Source organism: Nyctibius grandis, chromosome 31, assembly GCF_013368605.1.
Source record: "Nyctibius grandis isolate bNycGra1 chromosome 31, bNycGra1.pri, whole genome shotgun sequence".
Classification (NCBI taxonomy): domain Eukaryota; kingdom Metazoa; phylum Chordata; class Aves; order Nyctibiiformes; family Nyctibiidae; genus Nyctibius; species Nyctibius grandis.
The window spans coordinates 5,167,399-5,185,444 of record NC_090688.1 but is presented as its reverse complement, the minus strand read 5'-3'; the positions used below and the strand labels follow the sequence as shown (position 1 = coordinate 5,185,444).

The 18,046-nt window shown below is 64.2% G+C and overlaps 2 protein-coding genes across 3 annotated transcripts in view; one reads left to right on the top strand and one right to left on the bottom strand.

Annotated features, from left to right (window-relative positions):
* STK11 (serine/threonine kinase 11) overlaps nucleotides 1-10,894 on the top strand; it is a 37,899-nt gene extending 27,005 nt beyond the window's left edge. For both annotated transcript variants that reach the window (XM_068420874.1, XM_068420875.1), the window contains exons 8-10: nucleotides 1,439-1,632; nucleotides 8,649-8,883; nucleotides 10,252-10,894. In XM_068420874.1, the coding sequence (XP_068276975.1) occupies nucleotides 1,439-1,632; nucleotides 8,649-8,857 (403 nt within the window). In that variant the 3' untranslated portion in view covers nucleotides 8,858-8,883; nucleotides 10,252-10,894. The remainder of the gene's footprint in view (nucleotides 1-1,438; nucleotides 1,633-8,648; nucleotides 8,884-10,251) is intronic.
* Nucleotides 10,895-11,388: 494 nt separating this feature from the next.
* On the bottom strand, nucleotides 11,389-16,577 carry CBARP (CACN subunit beta associated regulatory protein). Its single transcript, XM_068420709.1, has 9 exons — nucleotides 16,530-16,577; nucleotides 15,816-15,961; nucleotides 15,643-15,704; nucleotides 15,138-15,303; nucleotides 14,894-15,068; nucleotides 14,532-14,684; nucleotides 13,999-14,206; nucleotides 13,700-13,883; nucleotides 11,389-13,358 (listed from the first exon to the last, which is right to left on the bottom strand). Exons 1-9 carry the CDS (start codon nucleotides 16,575-16,577, stop codon nucleotides 12,170-12,172), a joined length of 2,331 nt encoding a protein of 776 aa, XP_068276810.1. The 3' UTR covers nucleotides 11,389-12,169.
* Between the last annotated feature and the right edge of the window lie 1,469 nt (nucleotides 16,578-18,046).

Below are 18,046 nucleotides of genomic sequence, written 5' to 3'. Positions count from 1 at the left end.
GGAGCTGGGCTGGCCTTTTGTTTAACTCTCATAATGCCACTTCATGAGCCAGAGGTCATACCTGGCACATTGGATCTGCGTTCAGTTCTCTTCACTTGCCTAAAATACGCCACTTTCACTGCGGCTTCCAGCGTAGTCGCGGTGTGGCCGTGGAAGAGATGCCAGTAGAGCAGCGTCAGTGTGTAACTGGGACGTGGCAGCCCCGGAGGTGTTTGGGGTGTTGTCCACCCCTTCGGACTGTCAGCGTGGCAGGACGGGCCGTGGTTCCTTGCGTGACATGCTCTGTGATTAACCAAAACACGTTTTCTTTTAAAACTTGAGGCTATAGGGACTGCTTCACTCTGTCGTACTGCAAATGGCGAGAAGCTCCTCGCGGAGCAGTAGCCTGGCTTTAAAGCTCAGTCACCACAAACAGTTTAAAGAGGCTAATTGTGAAGCAGGGTTTGTGGATAAGGGTTCACTCCTCCTTTGAGTCCTGGGTGATTTGTCCCAGTAGCCACATTTTCATCTGTTTACTCCTAACTCCTTGCTTTTGCTGGGTAGGTTTGTTAGATTGCTGCTTTTTTGTTAGGCCTACTGTCAAAGCAACACAAGACCAGAACAAAATTGTAATTACAGTTCCTCTGCGCAGGAGGTGCGTGCAACCCATACTTCCTGAAATGAGTTTGGAACTGGAGTGATAAAGCCCAGATGGCTCAGGTTTATAGGAGCGCGCTGGTGACTGGCCTCAGGCCCTCCTCAGTGGTTGTTAGCCAGAAGTTACTGGATGCCTGTGCAAACTACGGAGAGGGAAGCACCCCGTCACATCGGGCTTGTCTAGGGAGCGGCCAAGAAGTAAATATCCCACGAGGGGATATTTTTAGGTCTTGCTCTGCTTTTGAGGTGTGTTTTCAGAGAGACAATACAACTGGGAAACTCCAGCAGCTCTGCTGATGTGTTCTGGCTATAAGGTAGCTATAAGCTGGCTATAAGGTACCTATAAAGGTAGGTAGCTGGGGCTTGAGTTGGTGATGGAGAAGATGTTCCTGCGCTCTGTTTGCAGGCCCTGAGCTGCCCTTCTGTGCATGTCCTGCACCCCAGCGTGCCCAGCTGGGCAGACCCGTGAGCTTCTCCTTAGCTGACAAAGCACCCAGGGGATGGAGCAGCTCGGGGAGTGGGGTACACGGCTGTCGGTGTCCCTGCAGCGTTGTCAGCGAGACAGACTTGCCTCTCTTGACACTTGCCTCTCAGTTATCACACATTAAACAACCTGATGGCATAGAACTGGCTAGGAGGCTTTCCATAAACAAACTGCACGTACCTTTGGGTATTGGGGTGGAATGGGACCATCTTGTAGTGTCAAGGGCTTCTCCATGCCTTCCGTAGTGTCAAGGGCTTCTCCATGCCTTCCAAAAAGCAAAGCTGTGCTGATGGAACTCTGCTCTTGGACTCTTTGCAGTTGGTTTCGTAAGAAACACGCTCAGGCAGAGGCTCTGGTGCCCATACCTCCCAGCCCAGAAACGAAGGACAGGTGGAGAAGTATGACGGCGGTGCCTTATCTGGAAGATCTGCATGGCTACAATGAGGAAGAAGATGATGACTTGTATGACATTGAAGATGATATCATCTACACTCAGGACTTCACAGTACCAGGTAGGAGAGAAGGATGCTGGGATGGGTAGGGCAGAAGTGGGTTGTTTTTTTTTTCTCCATTTAAAGCTTCTTAGGAAAGGCCTCGAGGTCTGAATAATCCTTTTAGCGGTGGAGGAGACTATTGATTATTAAGTGGTGTGAGTGACGCAGAGCGAGTGAGCTGTGCTGCTCCGGATGCCTCGCTCCTTGATTCGATCAGCCAGCGTGCGCCTTCCTGCGTGTTACCCAGGTGGCAGCTTCCTTCCTTCACCCCGTCATCGCTCGCTCCTGCTCCACTCCGTTGTTCAGCACATTTAATTATTTTGGCCACTTTCGCTAGACTGAGTTACTTTGGAGCAGAGCCCTGAAGTGACTCAGTGTTCAGAGTAGATGGCACATCTGGGGAAGAAGGGTGCTTGTAGCTTTATGCTGAGACTATTTTTCTGCTCCAGTCTTGGTAACTCTCTGGTTACAGATTTGCTTTATTAGGGGTTTCCTGTTGTTCTAAGGTAAGCTAACCAGTAAGCAGGGAGGGGTGTGTGGTTTTAACCACGCAGCTCTTACCAAGTGGTGGTAATCAAGTCGCTTTCCTTCTCTGGCCTCACTGGACCTGTAGCCATGTAGCTTGTGAGCAGAAGGCTGAAGGGCACATCTGTGGGTATGACTGGGGACAAAGGCTGCTCAGCGTTCCGGGCAGCACAGCAGCAGTACGGTGTGGTCAGAGCAGCAGGTTCTTTGTCTCTCTGCCTGTTTTCCCTGCCTGCATCAACAGAACATGAGTTCCTAGATTAATTGCTCCAGCCTAGTTTAATTGTTTTGGAGGGAACGGTTCAAGTGCTGCTTGTAGGGATGCTGGTTTACTTTAGCACAGCGTGATTAGAGGTACCTGTGACTGACCTTCCCTTGTGATAAGGAATGCCCTAGTTCTGTAGTTCAAGTCTAACCAAACTGCTTTAGTTGGTCCTTAGTGATGGCCTGGTGGGCTTCTGTGGAGCTGAGTAGAACCAAGGTCTGGTTTTACCCAATCTTGCACCTCAAGACCTTGTGTTTCTCTTGGTTTCCTGGTTAGGCAGAAATTGGTTTTTTGAAGCACTGTCATGGAAGAATAAAGTGTCAGGCCTTGAACTGCAATAAGCCTCAAATTGTACCCAAAGTTCTTTGGGCAGCTACCTGAAACCAGACTGGCTCCCAGGCAGTGCCTTCCACGAGGAGAGGCTGCTCTGAGCCCGACTCGCTAAGCCAGCGCTTCGCTCCGTGCTGTGCGGCATCCCTGGGTGACGGTCCCCAGCAGGGTGTCTGTTCGGGTGTTCAGCCAAACGGGTCTGGAGGTGGGTCGGAGGTGGAGCCTGCCAAGATGAAGGGAGTCTCATCAGAGTGAAATAGATTTATTTCCAAGTGCTGATTCACTGGTGACAGTCGGGTAATTTATAACCTTTTCTAATAGAACTGATGTCCCAGTGCCAGCTGGGTGACCTGCAGAGCTTCTCCTTTGCTCTCTTCTTACATCCCACAGACTTTTGTGCTAGAATCTGACCAGGGCCAGGCCTTTGCTCACAGCTTAGTGGAGGCTTTTTGAAAGGAGGGATCCTCTTAAAAATGCGATAGACTCACTGAAGCACGTACTTGATTGCTGGGGCCTTTCTCAGTACAGAAGCAGGAGAGAAGAGGACTTGCCGGATGCTTGCCCCGTTGTCAGAGGTTAGCAAGAGCCCTCGCCGGGAGCAGCCCGTGCGTAAGTGCCTGAGATGTCACTCTGCAGAAGTGTTGGGGCTGGAGGGCCCGTCCCAGATGTGGGGCCTGAGCACAACGATGAGGCTGCCAGGCTTGAAAATCCATAACCAGCGTCACTCGTGGCCCTTTCTGATTTTACAGTTTCCTCTCTGACCTGGTTTCAGAGGCAGAAGGAAGGTGTGGTTGGTCTGAGTGTGCCCGTAACCCCCCTCGGGGGTTGGCCTTCCAAGATGATAACTCTGTGAGAGCAGAGCTGTTGCTCTTGGTACCTGACTACCTCGCAGCCAACCCAACAGCCCGCAGGACAGCCCGTTCCTGCTTTTTTGGTGCCAGTCTGGGGAATGAGCGTGTGCCTGTCTCTAACAGTGCTCTTGCTTCCCTGTGCGTTCCCAGCTGCAGAGGAGGAGGCTGAGGCAGGGCTTAGAGGACAGAGCGGAGCACCGAGCAGTCATGACAAGCTGTTTGGAGAGGAAGCTGTGCTCCCACCGGCCGTGGGAGCAGAAGAGCCGCGTGAAGCTTAGCCCAGGCCCCAAAGCTGCTGACTTCTTGGGCCACTCATGGCCTGAGCTAATGGCAGTGCCGGAGAGTGCAGGATCATCTCCTCGCTTCCCCCGAGCTTCAGCAGGATCCTGCCTCTCTCCAGGACAGTTGTATCATTTCAGAAGCAGATAAGTTTGTTCTGCAAGGGAATCGTTCTTCAGTTTTTGGCTTTGTGTTTCTAAGCAAAGGGCAGCTGCAGGGGTTCAGCACGCTGCAGATGGTTTGTGACCCCTTTCAGAGTGGGTTACACGTGAAATCCAGCCCGTTCCTGCAGACCTGCCCCACACATGATCTTGTACAGAAGATGCTTCCCTGCCTGTTCTTGCTCTCATTAAAATGTTTTCTTTCTTTTTACCCGTTCCAGTGGCGATCAGCCTGCGTTGCTGTCTGGTTTGTGCACTTCAGTGTGCCTGAAAAGTGGAAGCTCAGGCAGATCTACAGCATTAGAGAGTGGTTGTGTGTCCGGCAGGCCCGGGACGGAGCTGTCTGTCCTGGGTGCTGTCGAGGGTCTCTGGCCTGCGGCACCGCGGCCGGGCACCGCACGTTATCGTCGGCGTTTGGCCAGGCACCGTGCTCTGCCCCTCCTCTGCCCAACAGCAGCAGAGCGGGCGAGATCCTCTCTGGGGCGGGTGAGGGCTGGTGCTGAGCCCTCCGCGCTGGGTGAAGCCTCGTGCCCGCCTGTGCTCACCTCCCAGGTCACCTCCTGCTGCGGGGGGCTGCGGCGTGGCTGCCCCGTGCGTGCCCAGGAGCCTGGGCTGAGCCTGGCCCGGCTCGTGCTCCTGCAGCAGCCGTGTCTATGTGCCAGCTGAGCTGGATGTACCCCCGCACGCAGGCAGGTGACTCTGACAGTGGGAGATCATCTCCAGAGCAGTAATATCAGCTATTACACACTCCTAATGCAAACAGCGGTATTTAAACCCAAATAAGAGCTGTCAGTTCAGAAGATGACAGGCAAATTACTGGAGGATTTTTTTAAGTTCTCGTGTAATTTGTGTTGTTTCAGAGGGATTAGAGACCTAAAGGTGATTGTGGCCCCACAGAGCAGCAGTTCCCATGTTACGGTGAGCCAGGGTGGGTGGGCTGGACACGATTTTGGTTTAACTTAACTGCTGAGTGGTGACGGAGTTTAACCTTCCAGTTGTTTCAAGAGTTACTGCTCAATTGCTTGGGTAGACAGTGAAATAAAGCGGGGTTTCCAGCCAGGCTGAGCGGCCTCTGCCCAGCGCTTGGTGTCACGCTTCTGTAGTGTCGGTGACTGAGTTGGATGCGTCCCCGAAGGGTGGGTTCTTTGGGGGCTGTCGAGCACAGCAGCCCCGCTGTGGGCTGGAGCTCAGGAAGTCCTCAGGGAACCACACGGAGCAGGAGGAGGATTTCTCTGCCCTGGATGTTCTCGTGCTGCTCCTGACAGAAAGCCCCTCACCAGAGGTGCAACGCTCATAACCAGCTCCTGGGCAGACTGGGGGTGAGGAGGGGGCTCGGAGGGTTTGCGGGGCCTTGCGAGGGCAGGGGGGCGGCTGGCACGGAGAATAAATGTGAGTCTTTTCACCCGAGTCTTCCTGCAGGATCCTTCTGAGCTTGCTCAGCTCCAAGTGTTACGTTTCTAACAGTGACGCCATATTAAAATAAAAATGTAAAAGGACTTTTAAGTGAGTGATGAACTGAGCTGTGGTTCCGCTGGGCAGCGAGAGCAGGAGGACGAGTGACTCATGGGTGGGAGTGGGTGTTTGGTTTGGGAGGGGGAAAGAGGGAACCTCATTAAATCCTGCCTTCGCCAGAGGAAGAAGGGGCTTTGAGAACGTGCTTTTATTTTTAAAGGGTTATTTAAAGATTTATGCAGCTCCGTAGAGAGCCTTAAATGTTACGTGTCCCTGGTTCAATCGGTGTTAAACAGCTCAGCTGAGGAGAGAATAACTGTGGCGCTGGGCACGTGACAGCATCCTCTCCAGAACGGGCTGGTGTCTGATTTGGAGCGAGGCAGGAGTGCCTGTCAGCATCTTCTTGCTGCTTTTGTGCTGCCTTTCACATTTAGAAGCCTTCGCTCTGCTTTTTTTCTCCCCCACCATTAACCCCTTCCTCCGCCGCAGCCCAGCCCCACGGAGGCACACGGCTGCCTGGTTCTGGGGTTGTCTTTTGTTTTGCTCCCTTAGCATCGCTCTGAGGCTGGAAAATAAAGCCAGGGCTGGAGTGTGTGAAGCCTGGTGCTGGAAAAGGTGCGTTTGTGGCTGCAAATCCTGCGTGCGTGTTTGTGTCTGACAAACACAGCAATTGAAAAGCTCTTCACGGTTTTATTTCGAGGCTTTTTTTGTGCCTGAATGAGCCGGATGGAGCCATTAAGAAATGCGAGAGGTGGCGAGGACGAACACGCACGTTCTCATGCCTCTCTCAGCCCTCCTTTTATTTATTTTATTTTTAGCACCGTTCGGGGTGATGGCGAGGGGGGGTGTAGCCGCTCGAACAGCCCCGGCGCGGGGTCGCTGCCTTCCGCGGGGGCAGGCAGTTGCCAAGACTTCATCCCATGGTGAATTTTTATTTTCATTAATTTGAACGTCAGCAGCTGTCATTGGTGAAGGAGGTAAAATTAGCTGCGATTCCCCCTCCCTCCCTGGTACCCATAATGGGCTCCTGGGGCTGTGCCTCTGGAGGGGCTGGCAGGGGGAGGAGGGAAGAGTCACACAAAAGACAAATGAACGGTTTGGATTTTTTTTTTTTGCCCTCCCCAGTCAAAAATGTTAATTGACTTGGCCTGAGCTCAGCTGAGGGAGGGGAAGGAGAAGTGTTCAGCTTTGCTTGGAACGGGGTTATCTGAGGCTCTGCAGACGTGCAACTGGGATGAGGGGAGAGGAAAAACCCCCAGCTCTGGGAGGGGTATGGCCAGGCTGCTCCGGGTCACGGGGAGAGCCCCGTCCCCGGGGGAGCTCGGGCCAGCGTGTCCCCCGCTCCTGGAGGGCTCGGACAGCTCAGCCCTTCCTGGCATGTCCCCTCTGAAGGGGTCAGCGCTGGAGGCCGATGGGGTCCGTAGCAGGTCCCTGAGGGCACAGCTGGGTACGGCCAGCGCTTTGCTGTCCGCTCCGAGCCTCTGGCCTGGCCTGGCCTGGCACTGCCAGGAGGGTCTGAGGTGCTGACAGATCCCCGGGGCTCCTCTGTGCGGTGCGGGGAGCTGGGGGTGTGCTTCTGGGGAGGAGCGAGGCTGGGCAGCCCCTGGGGAGCGCAGCGGGTGCCGCTGTCCCTGGTGAGTCCATCCTTGTCACGGCGAGGCAGAAGCGCTCGGGTAAGCGCCCGCGCTCCAGGAGCCGGGAGCTGTGTCAGGACCTGGCGGAGCCGCAGGTGAGGGATCCGAGGGGCAGCTCGCCGAACCATCGCGCTTGTAACCCGGAGCTCTGGGGCGAGGCAGGTGGGTGCTGAAGGTGACTTTGTCTGAACAAGGTGCCCTCCCCGTCCCCTCACACCTTTAGTTTCCCAAAGGACCCTTCACCTGCGGAGGACGGCCCGTGTGAAGCTGCTGGGCTCCCTGTAAGGGCCGTGCCAGGCTGGAGGACGGGAGCGGAGCGGACGGGAGCCCACGTGGCCCCGCTGCCGCAGCGGCACCCGGGAGGGATGCGGTGAGGAGGAGGGTGTGGGGGTCCGAGGTGGAGGGCGCGGGGGTCCGAGGAGGACCCCGCTGTTCTCCTCCAGAGGAGCGGCTCTCCCACCGCCCCCGTCCCCGCGCGCACGGCGGTGGGGTGGCGGTTGGCGCAAGCACAGAGGGATGACGTGCCGGTCGGCCTTGGCGGAGAAAGGATTGAGCATCCTTTAAAGAAAATTATACATAATCGTCTTACAGCCTTCGCTTCCACTCAAACCTCTGAGTCATAACTGAAGGGCCCTGGAGCGTGACGTTCCTGCTGGAAGGAAATTGCCTCGGCTGGATCCGGTGGGGGGGAGCCGGGAACCTGACGAATCCTCTCCTCAGCCCCATGTCTGGCGTTACTGAGGGGAGCGCGCTGGGCTGCAGCGATGTCCCCTCCCGCTCCGGGCCAGGGCTGTGCCGGGGGTCCCTTCGTCACTCCCCGGGTGAAGGGGTGTGACCTGAGCCCTGGTCCAGCCGTGGCCGCGGGCAGTTGCCTCTGGAAATGGCTCCTCGTCCGCTGTGCTGAGTCACGTGGAGCTGACCCGTAGGCGAGGGGAGAGGGGCGACCAGAAGCCGTTCTCCCACCTGGGTGTCCCCGTCAGGGCACGGCACCATGCCCGAGCTCCTGCAGGGCTGCCCAGCCGGGCAGTGCCCCCAGCCCCTGCCAGATGTGGCCCTGCTGCCGCGGGTGCCACAGACCTTCCCCTGCGCCGCGAAAGCAGCTGGGCCTCGGCTCTGCGAACACGTCGGGCCCCGGGTGCTCCACGGGACCTGCACCCTCCTCCAGAGAAGGCAGCAGGAGGGAGGAGGAGGAGGAGTGACTTCCTCCACTGCTGCCCCTCTGCTCCCTGGCTGGGGGCTCAGGGTGGGCACGGCGGCTGCCCAGCCCACCCAGGGAGAGGGTGAACGCCGTTCTCGAGGCCCGGACCTGCCGTGCCCGTGGTTCTCACTCACTGCCTGAGGTTTTTTATTTTCTTTCTTGTGTGTTGGAGAAATCTGGGTAAAACCAGCCCTTGGTGGCAGCAGGGACGTGGTCTCGGGCTCCCTGCCCCACGCGTGCCCCGCTCCTGCATTCCTCGAAGGCGGGGGAAGGGGAAGGGTCTCTCCTTGGCCCCGGGGCCACTGCTGCCCTCCCCTCACCGTCTCCCTTCCCTTGCAGGACAGGTGCCTGAGGAGGAGGCCGGGCAGAACGGGCAGAGCCGCGGCAAGGGGCTGCCCAAGGCCGTCTGCATGAACGGGACGGAGCCGGGGCAGCTGAGCAGCAAGTCGAAGGCCGAGCGGCGGGCGAGCGCCTCGTCCAACCCCTCCCGCAAGGCCTGCTCGGCCAGCAGCAAGATCCGCAAGCTCTCCACCTGCAAGCAGCAGTGAGGCGGCAGCCCCCGCGCCCCGCACAGGTACCGGCACCCTGGTGACCGCCCAGGGAAGGGGTGGGGACGGCTGAGCCTGCCCTGAGCATGGGCAGCGGGGGGGGCTACAAGGGGTGTTCTGTAGGTCTGGGTGTGGAGAGGGGAGAGGGCTCTGGGTCCTGAGCATCCCTCTGCCACTGTCCCCGGCACCCAGAGTGTGGATCCCCTGTGGTGTTGGGGGGTGCAGAGCCCAGTGGGGACCCCCCCCGCTCCCTGCGTGCCTCTGCTCTACCCGCTCCTTGCAGCTGCTGCCGCGGCAGGAGAGAGCTGCTGCCGTAGCCCGTTCTCCCCTCCAAGGCTGCAGGCAGGCCGTGGCATGACACCCCCTTTCTCTGGCACCACAGTCCCCCTGCTTTCTCCCCCAACTGCTCCCAGCCTCGCCGCCCTCCTGGCTGGGGGGCACAGAGCCGCCGGCACGCGGAGGAGCTGGGCTGCAGCGGGGTGCTGAGCACCGGGATGTTCCCAGAGGGTCCCTAGGACAGACCCCCGCGGGACCTCCGCTGGTCCAGGAGGTGCCACTGCTGTGCCCAAGCCCCTTCCTCTCCTCGGGGAAGCTGAGCACCCTCCCTGCTCCCCCTCCTCCTTCCGGCTCTTTCCGCAGCCCCGTCCCTTCTCCCCACCCCTCATTCATAACTGCGCCCGCAGTGACTCACGCTCGGCGCTCATCCACCCCCGGCCTCGCGCTCGTCACCGGCGCTCCGTGGGGCTGAGGCTCTGCTATCTCTTTGGATCACGACCAGCTTCGTGGGGGGAAAAATGCCAGAAATAAAAGCCCGTTCCTCCCCCTGCAGCTGCCAGCCCCGCTCGGCCCCGCTGCCAGTTTCATCTTTAATTCATGGCGGGGAGTGAGTCACCTGCGCGGGGGGCTGCTGGATCCGGGGTCCCCAGGGCTCTGCGACTCCTCTCGCCCCTTCCCCAGCGGGTACCCGCCGTGGGGGCTCTGCGGGGTCGGGGAGGGGCAGGGCTGTGCCCGTCCCTGCCGTGGCATCGCGGGGACGGCCGGGCTGGGGATCGCCCGCTCTTCAGCACCTTCCAACCTTTGCCAGCCCCCCAGCGCTCCTGGGCACCAAGGAGGGTCCATGGCTGCGTTTTCCCCTTGGGGTTTTGCTTCCCAGGTCCAGGGGCAGGTCCGGGGTGACCTGGGCGAAGGGCCAGGCGCTGTGCGAGCGCACCCACCCCTCCTGGGGACAGAGCGGGGACCCCAGGCCCCTCTCTGTCCCATCCTCGTGACACTGGCAGCCGCGGGGTGTGACCTGCCCGTGGTGGCATCAGGAGCGGAGCTGGGGGTTGCGCCCCCGGTTTGGCACCAGCCCTCCCCTCCCTGACCCCCCCTCCTCTCTGTTCTCCCCCAAACAGCGTCCCAGGGCCCGGGCCCGCCGGCGTCCCCCATCCTCGCCCGTCGCTGCCTCTCCTGGGAGCGGACTGTGCTCGATCCAAAACCAAACCCGAGGAACCCGCCCCCCCCGGGGCCCCCGGACCCCGGAGCTGCTGGGGGCCAGACCCCGCTCACCACCTCGGGAGATGGAACCTCCGGCTGCGAAGATGCTGCCCCTCCTCCCCGATCACTCTTTGCCAATCAAGACACTGATTCTGTTTTTAATTTTGCGATGGGAAGGGTGGGATGAGCGGGGCCGGGGGGCGGTGGGACCCGCGCCCCCTCCCCGCCGGCCCGGCCGGGCCCCCCCTGGCTGTGTAGAAGTCGTGCAAAGCCATTGCCGTGCACTTTATGTTTTAGACTACTGTTATATATTATATATTTTCCTCTTTTTTTTTTTTTTTGTTTATATTTGCGGTATATTTAGAGATTCCTACACATCGTGATGTGTTTAAAATAAACCAGATGAGGAAAAAAACAGGTATTAAGACAAAGCAAAACTCTATTAAACCTGCATGCTGTAAAAGGGCTCGGAAAAGGGAACGGGTGCGTGCGGCGGCTTTTTTCTTTCCTTTTTTTTTTTTTTTTTTTTTAAAGAAAAAGAAAAATAAAGTGCAAACAGCGCGGTGGGTTTCCTTCATGTCCTTCCTCCTGCCATGGGGGGTCTCGGCCAGCCCCTCGTCCTGGGGGCTGCGGGTCACCCCCGCAAACCCGCTGTCCTGGGGGTGGCTGCGGGGTGACACCGGGGCAGGAGCGGGGCGCTGTCCCCCCCCAGCACTCCCGGGCAGGGGGGAGGTAAGAATCAAGCTCAGAAAAGTCACAGTTGGTTTTTTTTTTGTCTCCTTTGTTTATAGACTTAAAAACGCGGAGTTGTAGGTAGCGCGTTGGACAGAGCCGGGGCGGAGGGAAGGAGCGACCCGGGCTCTGCGCTCGCATGCAATGGGGGGCCGGGGAGGGGCGCGGGGCCCTGGGCCGAGCCCCCCCGCCTGCCCCGCTCCCAGGTAACACCTCGTGGGCTTTTTTATCTTTTTTTTTCCTTTTTCTCATCCATTCTTTGAAACACAAATGAAAACCTGCTGACAAGCCCCCCCCTCCCTGGGGCAGCAGCATCCCCCTCCGCACACATCAATAAATACCCTCCGGACCCCCCGAGCCTGGCGCTGAGCCCCGGGGGGTGCAGAGCATTGGGGGGTCACCCACGGCACATGCTGGCCCGACCCCACACTCTGCTCTCACCCTGGGCAGAGGGGCCAGCGCGGCTCACCCGTGCCCCCACGGGGGCTGCACAAGCCCCCCGAGCGTCCTCCTGCCCCGGCACGGCAGCCCCAGGCCCCGCTTCCAGTTTAGATCCCAGGCTCCCCGCAGAACTGGGGGGTTCGTGGGCTTGGGGAGGCGCCTCCCCCCTCCCCAAACAACTGCCCCCCTGCCCGGGGGGATGCCAGCCCTGGCCCCTTCCTCGCGAGGCCGGTGCCCGGCCGGACGGGAGCCGTTATTGCTTGTAGAAAACCGGAGAGAGCGGGGAGACGTATCTGCTCCAGCGCCCTGCCGCGAGGTCGGGGGGGGCCTCGGCTGCGTTCGGGGCTTTATTAGCAAAGTCCCTCGTCGCTCACCTCCCGGCCAACGCTCTGCTCCTCCTCTGGCACCCCCGGCCACCGCCTGGCACCTCGCTCCCGGGAGGGACGGGGCTCGGCCACCCCACGCTACCGGACCCCCGCAGTGGGGGGGCTAACGGCCAGGGGACCCCACGCGCCCTCCTGGCCTTACCGCGCCGGGGCCACCCTTCCCGCGGCACCCCGGGCACCGGGCTGGTCCCCACGCTGGCAGCAGGAGGGGATGGAGCCCCAAACCCCGGTGGGGGCCGAGCCCCCCTGTACCAGGGTCTCTCCCCTCGTGCTGGGCCTAGACAGGGCTGTGGTCGGGGGGGGCGTCGCTGGCCACCACGGCCACCGCGTGCTCGGTGCTCTCTCCCGCCTTCCTCAAGTGCCCGTAGAGCCGCTCCTCGAGGCCGACGACGATCTTGTCCATCAGCTCCGAGCCGGAGCCCAGCCCCAGGCACCTCCCGGGGCTGGGGCAGTCGTTGTCCGCGGGGGGCTCGGGGCCAGCCCTGGGCTCGGGGGCCGCCTCTCCGGGCTCCTCCACGATCACCTGGATCTCGGGGTCGGGCAGCGCCGGGGCGGGGGGGACCCCCTCGGCCGCCTCCTCGGCCGCCGCCTCCTCGTCGCCGGCGCTGACGATGCGGGGCAGGGGGCTGTGGAAGCGGGCGTCCAGGGGGTAGTTGGCGCTGTCGCCACGGCGCAGGGGTGTGCGGTGCCGCTCCAGCGCGGGGTAGCGCACGCCGGGGTCGCTGTACTGCTTGGCGTGCTGCCACTGCTTGCGCAGGTGGGTGCGGGAGCGGTGCTTCCCCCGCAGCGGCGACTCGTCGAACTGGGGGTCGTGGCGCACGAAGGCGTTGAACAGCGCGTCCGTCTTCTCGTCGATGCTGTAGTCCCGCCGGGGCGGCGCCTCCCGCCCCGGGAACATCTGCCCGTACGGGGACCAGGCCAGGGGGCTGTGGGGATGGGGGGGTCCCCTGCCCGCCGCGCCCCGCGCCATGCTCCCCTCCTCCTCCTCCTCCTCCTCCTCTTCCTCTTCTTCCTCCTCCTCCGGCTCCCGGCCCTCAAAGCTCTCGAAGATGGTGCCTTTCCGCCCGGCGCTGGTGAAGCAAATGCGCTTCTCAGAGGCCGTCTGGTCCTGGGGGGGCCCCTCCTCGCCCCCCCGGCTGGGCGCCTCGATGGAGGCGTAGCCGCTGTCCATCTGCAGCAGCTTGCGCGTGCCGGGCTCCGCTTCCTCGGGCTTGGGCCGACCCCAGAGCTTCTCCTCAGGGCCTTCGGCCTCATCCAGGGAGGAGGAGGGGCAGGGGGGCATGCCACCAGCAGAGGAGACGCTGTCCCCGCCGTCGCTGCGCACCGAGTCCTGGTCATTGCTCCGCTCCGAGGAGGCGTACAGCTCCAGCGAGGCGCGCAGGCTCCAGATGTCGTGGTAGGCGCTGGGCTGCTCCGGGGCACCGGCCTCGCCGGGGCTGCCCGCGCCCCCCGTGCCCGGCTCTAGCCTGCGGGCACCACCCCGGCGTCACGGCGCAGACGGGGATGGACCCGGACCCGGCGAGCAGCAGACAGGGGAGATGCCAGCCCAGCACCCGCAGGCTCTGCGGCGGTGCCATGGTGCCACGCGGTCCCCCATGCTGTCCCCACCACCCTGCCCGTGCCCCAAGCCCCCCTCCCCACCACCAGCTCCCCCTGGAGCCCTCACCCAAGACCCTCGCTCCCTGGCCGCCCCACCAAAGCCGCACGAAGGCCGGAGCCCCCCATGCACGGGGCAGCGCGGGGTCCCTCGGCGCCTTCCCAGGGCCCGGCTCGCCCGTCCCCGTCCCCTCTATCTACTGAAAAATACCTGCCGAGAGAGGGGGGGGGGCTGGCGGGGGAGGGCAGGAAGGGGCTGCCCGCGGGGTGGAAGGCCACGTCGTCCGTGCGGGCGATGTACTGGATGATGTCGGTCTGGTGGGGGTCCCGGTCCTCCTGGTCCATGCTCTCGCTGGCCGCCCGCTGACGCTGGAACTGCCGCCGCTTGGGAGACCCTGGAGGGGCGCAGGGCAGGGCTGGGGGCACGGGCACGGCGAGACCCCTGCCCACACACCGCCACCAGCCTGGCACGGCCCCGGCCCCCGCTGCCCACCCCATGCCGGCTCCCACCTCTCGTGTCCAGGCTGGACGCCCGCTGGGTGCTCTCCAGCTTCCACTTCTTGATCCTGAAGTAGGGGCTGGCCCCGTCCAGGCTGGCGTGTCGGCGCAGGCGGGTGAAGAACTGCAGGACGGGGCCCTGGGGGGGCGCCGGGGGGGGCTCCCCGGGGCTGGCACTGCCCGTCCCAGCCGCCTTCCCGCTCCTGGGTGCTGCTGCAAACTGGGAGGGTTGGGGGAGCCGTGAGTGCCCGCTCAGCTCCAGGCACGGCCCGCCGGCCCCCCCGGCCCCTGCTCGGCTCCTTTGTCCTGCTCCTGCCAAGCTCTGCTGCAGCAGATGCACAAATGTCCCCTGGGGCAGAGCCCGTTTCTAGCTGGATGCCCACGTCTGTCCCCAGAGCCCTGGCACGGAGCAGGGGGAGCCGGCGGGGCGCGGGGCCAGCTGTGCTGGGGGGTCGGGGTGGGCAGGATCCCTGGGGCTGCGCAGGCTGCCAAGGCTGCAAAGCTCCTTCCCCTGCCCGGTGCGGGCCCCCCACCCCGGCACTCACCGAGGGGCCCTCCCCGGAGTCGGAGGAGGCGGACGGGCTGGCCTCTGTGAAGCTGGTGTCCACGGTGGAGTTGTAGGTGTCCCCGGGCAGGGCAGAGCTGGGGCACACGGCATGGCTGGGCAGCGCCGGCTGGGGCCGGGCCCCCGCGGGGGGCTACAAGGCAGAGCACGCTCAGGGGGCTTCGCACGAGGGCCGGGGACCGGGAGGGACCCCCGCGCCCTGGGACCTCCCGCCCCACATCCAGCATCACCCTGAGACTCCCATCCCGGGTCCAGCGGTGCCTCCCTGGGGTGCTGTGGGACGCCCCGGACCCCTGTCCCCCTGTCCCCCTGTCCCTGTCCCCCGCGGTGCTGGAGCCTCACCTGGAAGATGGCGAGGCCGGGCTTGGGCGGGGGCAGGCGGGGGGTCATGGCCAGGCTGTTCTTGCTGGACTCGCACTCGTGGATGGTGACGATCTTGAGGGCGGGCGGCGGGAGGTGCAGGTGTGTCAGGCGGGCGTTCTTCAGGTGGTGGAAGTCCCCCTCTGTCAGCGTGTACCTGCGGGGCGTGCCAGGTTAGGAGGGGCAGCCCCGGCCCCCCCGGCCCCCCCCCAGCCCAGGGCCTCACCTCCTCCCCTTCTCCTGGGTCTTCTTGCTCTGCTCGAAGAGCGCGGCCTCGTTGAAGGAGACGCGGCGGGCGGTGGAGGAGCTGGAGGACAGGAACCGCTCGCTCTCCACATCCCGGTAGCTGGAGGACGACAGGCACTCGGGGTCCTCCACTTTGATGGTGATATCTGGGCAGAGGGGGGTCAGCACCCGGGGTCCCCCCGCTGCGGGGCACGCCGCCTCCCCCAGCTGAGGCCGGGCAAACTTGCTGCACCCGGCGCCTCGATGCCAGCGCAACAGTCCCTGCTCACGCAGCCGGGGCAGTGCTGGGACGGGTGACGGAGGGTGCAGGGGGTGTGTGGGGGCTGCACTGGGGAGAGCGGAGGGCCCAGGAGCTGCTTTACCCTCCTGGGGAGCTGGGGGTGCAGCTGGGGGTGCAGCTGGGGTGACTGGTGGGCGATCGCTGGCAGGTCCCCGCGGCACCCCCGGCCCTGCCGTGGCACCCTCAGCCCCGCCGTGGCACTCACCCTGGGCCGGCTGCGAGTCGTCCAGGTACGTGGTGTTGGTTTTCTCGGGGTCATCGCTGGCTCTGCGGGGGGAGGAGGGTCAGCGGTGCCCCGCGCCGGCACCCTGGGTCCCCTCCGCGGTGCCACGCACCCCGGGGACGGCGGCATCCCCTGTGCCCGCGCCCCGTCCCCACCTGGAGTGCCGGCGGTCGGCCTCGCAGCACCGGCGGCAGATGATCAGGATGCCGGCGAGCAGGACCAGGGTGCCCCCGATGAAGATGGAGAGCAGGGCGAGGAGCAGCACGTAGCCATCCTGGGGGGACACCTCGCCGGGCAGCGCCTGGGCAGGGCGGCGGGGCCTGAGCCACCGGGGGGACACGGCCCAGCCCCGGGCCCTCACCGGGTGCCGGGGCAGCCCCCTCCCGCGCCGAGGCTGACGCCGAGCGCGGCTCCCCACATGCGCCCGTGCTCCCCCGCCGCCCCCGGGCCTGCTGCCGGCTCCGGGGACCTGCCTTCACCAAGGCAACGGCAGCCGGGGGGCAGAGCCGGCAGCAGCCCCCGCGCCGGGGAGGGGGCCGGGACCCCAGCCCTGCCCAGCGCGGGGGTCCGTGCTCGCACCCCCCGGCCGGCAGCCCCGGCGTGGGAGAGGGGCTGAGCCGGCGGCGGCACCCGGGACCCCCGGGACCCAGAGCACCTCGGGGGGCTGCGCAGGGCACAGAGAGGTGCCACCCACCCCCAGGGCTGACGGAGCGCGGTGGGTGACAGCAGGGCTGGGTGGCCGCTGCTGTCCCCACCCGGGTGCCGACCCCAGCCGCGCGGCACCCGCGCAGACCCCCCCCATCTCCCGGGCCGGGACGCGCATCCCACCCTCCCCCGGCACCCGGGGCCGGGCAGGGCGGCCCCCTCACCGTGGCACTCTCCGTCGCGTTGTCCCAGGGTGTCGGGTCATCGCTCATGGTCCGTCCCGGCCCGAGCGCGTCCTGCGGGGGGGGAGACAGCGGGCGGTGGGCGGCGGGGCCGGGCCGGGGGCGGCGGCGGCAGGTCCTGCCCGGCCCCGGGCCCTGCCCGGCACCGCGGTGCGGAGCTGCCGGGAGGGACCGGGAGGGAGGGACCGGGATGAAGGATGGAGGGAGGGTGTGGTCAGGAGGGAGGATGGAGGAGGGAGGGAGGGAGGGATGGAGGGAGAGGGAGGGAAGGAGAGGGAGGGAGGGGCGGAGGGTGGGGTCAGCAGGGATGGAGGGAAGGTGGCTCCGGAGGGATGGAGGGATGGAGGGATGCAAGGTGGGGATGGGGATGGGGAGGCAGGTGGGGCTGGGGATGGGGAGGGGGGAGCAGGAGCGCGGCCCCTCCCCGGGGAGCCCCCTCGCCCCCCGCCGGGCACAGCCCCCGGGGCGGGTCGGGCACCGGTACCCCCCTGTGCCCAGCCCCGGGGCCTCCCGTGGGGCACAGGCCCCGTCCCCGTGCAGTGGAACCCCACGCCAGCAGCGGGAGGAGAGGCCACGCTCCCCACGCCAGGCCGGGAGCCAGAGCGCCCGAGTGGTGGCCGGCCCTGGTGGCCAGCACTGGCCCGGGGGGCTCTGCCCCTGCCCCGGGGTCTCACCCGGGATGGCTCGCAGGGAAGGAGGTGACATCGTGCTGAGGGGACGAGGCCTCGGCCGGCAGCGGGGCTCGTGGGCGATGGAGAAGGGCCGAGCTCCTGAGGAGCGAGAGCCACCGGGGCCAGGGGACAGATGGACAGACAGACGGACGCCTCCACACCCCCACCGCAGCATAAACCCCGCGGCCTTTGGACACCCGGCAGAGACCTCCTCGGTGTCCCGTGCCACCCAGCATGGCCCCACGAGGCTCTTCCCGGGGGCTGCCGAGCTCCGGCTCCCACTGCGGGTCCGTGTGTCCCCGTCCGTGTGTCCTGGGCTGCTGGAGGGGGCTGGGGCTGAGGTGGGGTGGGCGATGCCAGTGTCGGGGACCCCCCTGGGGTGGCGGGCAGGGGTGGGCGTTGTGCTGGCTGCGGCACTCGGCAACTGCTCAGAATCAGGTCAGCGAAAAATGTGAATGGAGCCGGTGGCCGGTGGGCAGAGCCGCTCCCGGGGACGGCGCGGGGTGACAGCGGCGCGGCCATGGGGACAGCCACGACGGCTGCGCTGCAGGGGGCTGGGGCAGCCCGGCCACGGGTCGGGGTGTGAACCCCTCGGGGAGATAGCGGGGTGCTGGGGACCACCCCGCTGGGAGACCCCCCCACTCGCACCGGCCCTCGGGCATCTCTGAGCCGCGGGGGGACGCGGCCCCCAGGGGCAGGAGAAGGGGGTCCCTCCTCTGGGGGTGTGGAGGGGCCCCAGGCCCAGGGCAGCAGGTGAGTGGGCAGCGATGGGCACCCCACGGGTGGGGTCCCACGGGGGGCACCGTCCGGCCCGAGGCCGGGGCGAGC

What these genes read in the sequence shown, in the direction of transcription:
- CBARP (XM_068420709.1), bottom strand. Translation starts at nt 16,577, where the DNA reads ATGAGCGATGACCCGACACCCTGGGACAACGCGACGGAGAGTGCCACG. An exon ending in GTCCAGCCTGGACACGAGAG is followed by an intron (nt 13,884 to 13,998) that starts GTGGGAGCCGGC and finishes GCGCCCCTCCAG; the next exon opens with GGTCTCCCAAGCGGCGGCAG. An exon ending in CCCCCCCCCTCTCTCGGCAG is followed by an intron (nt 13,359 to 13,699) that starts GTATTTTTCAGT and finishes TGGTGCCCGCAG; the next exon opens with GCTAGAGCCGGGCACGGGGG.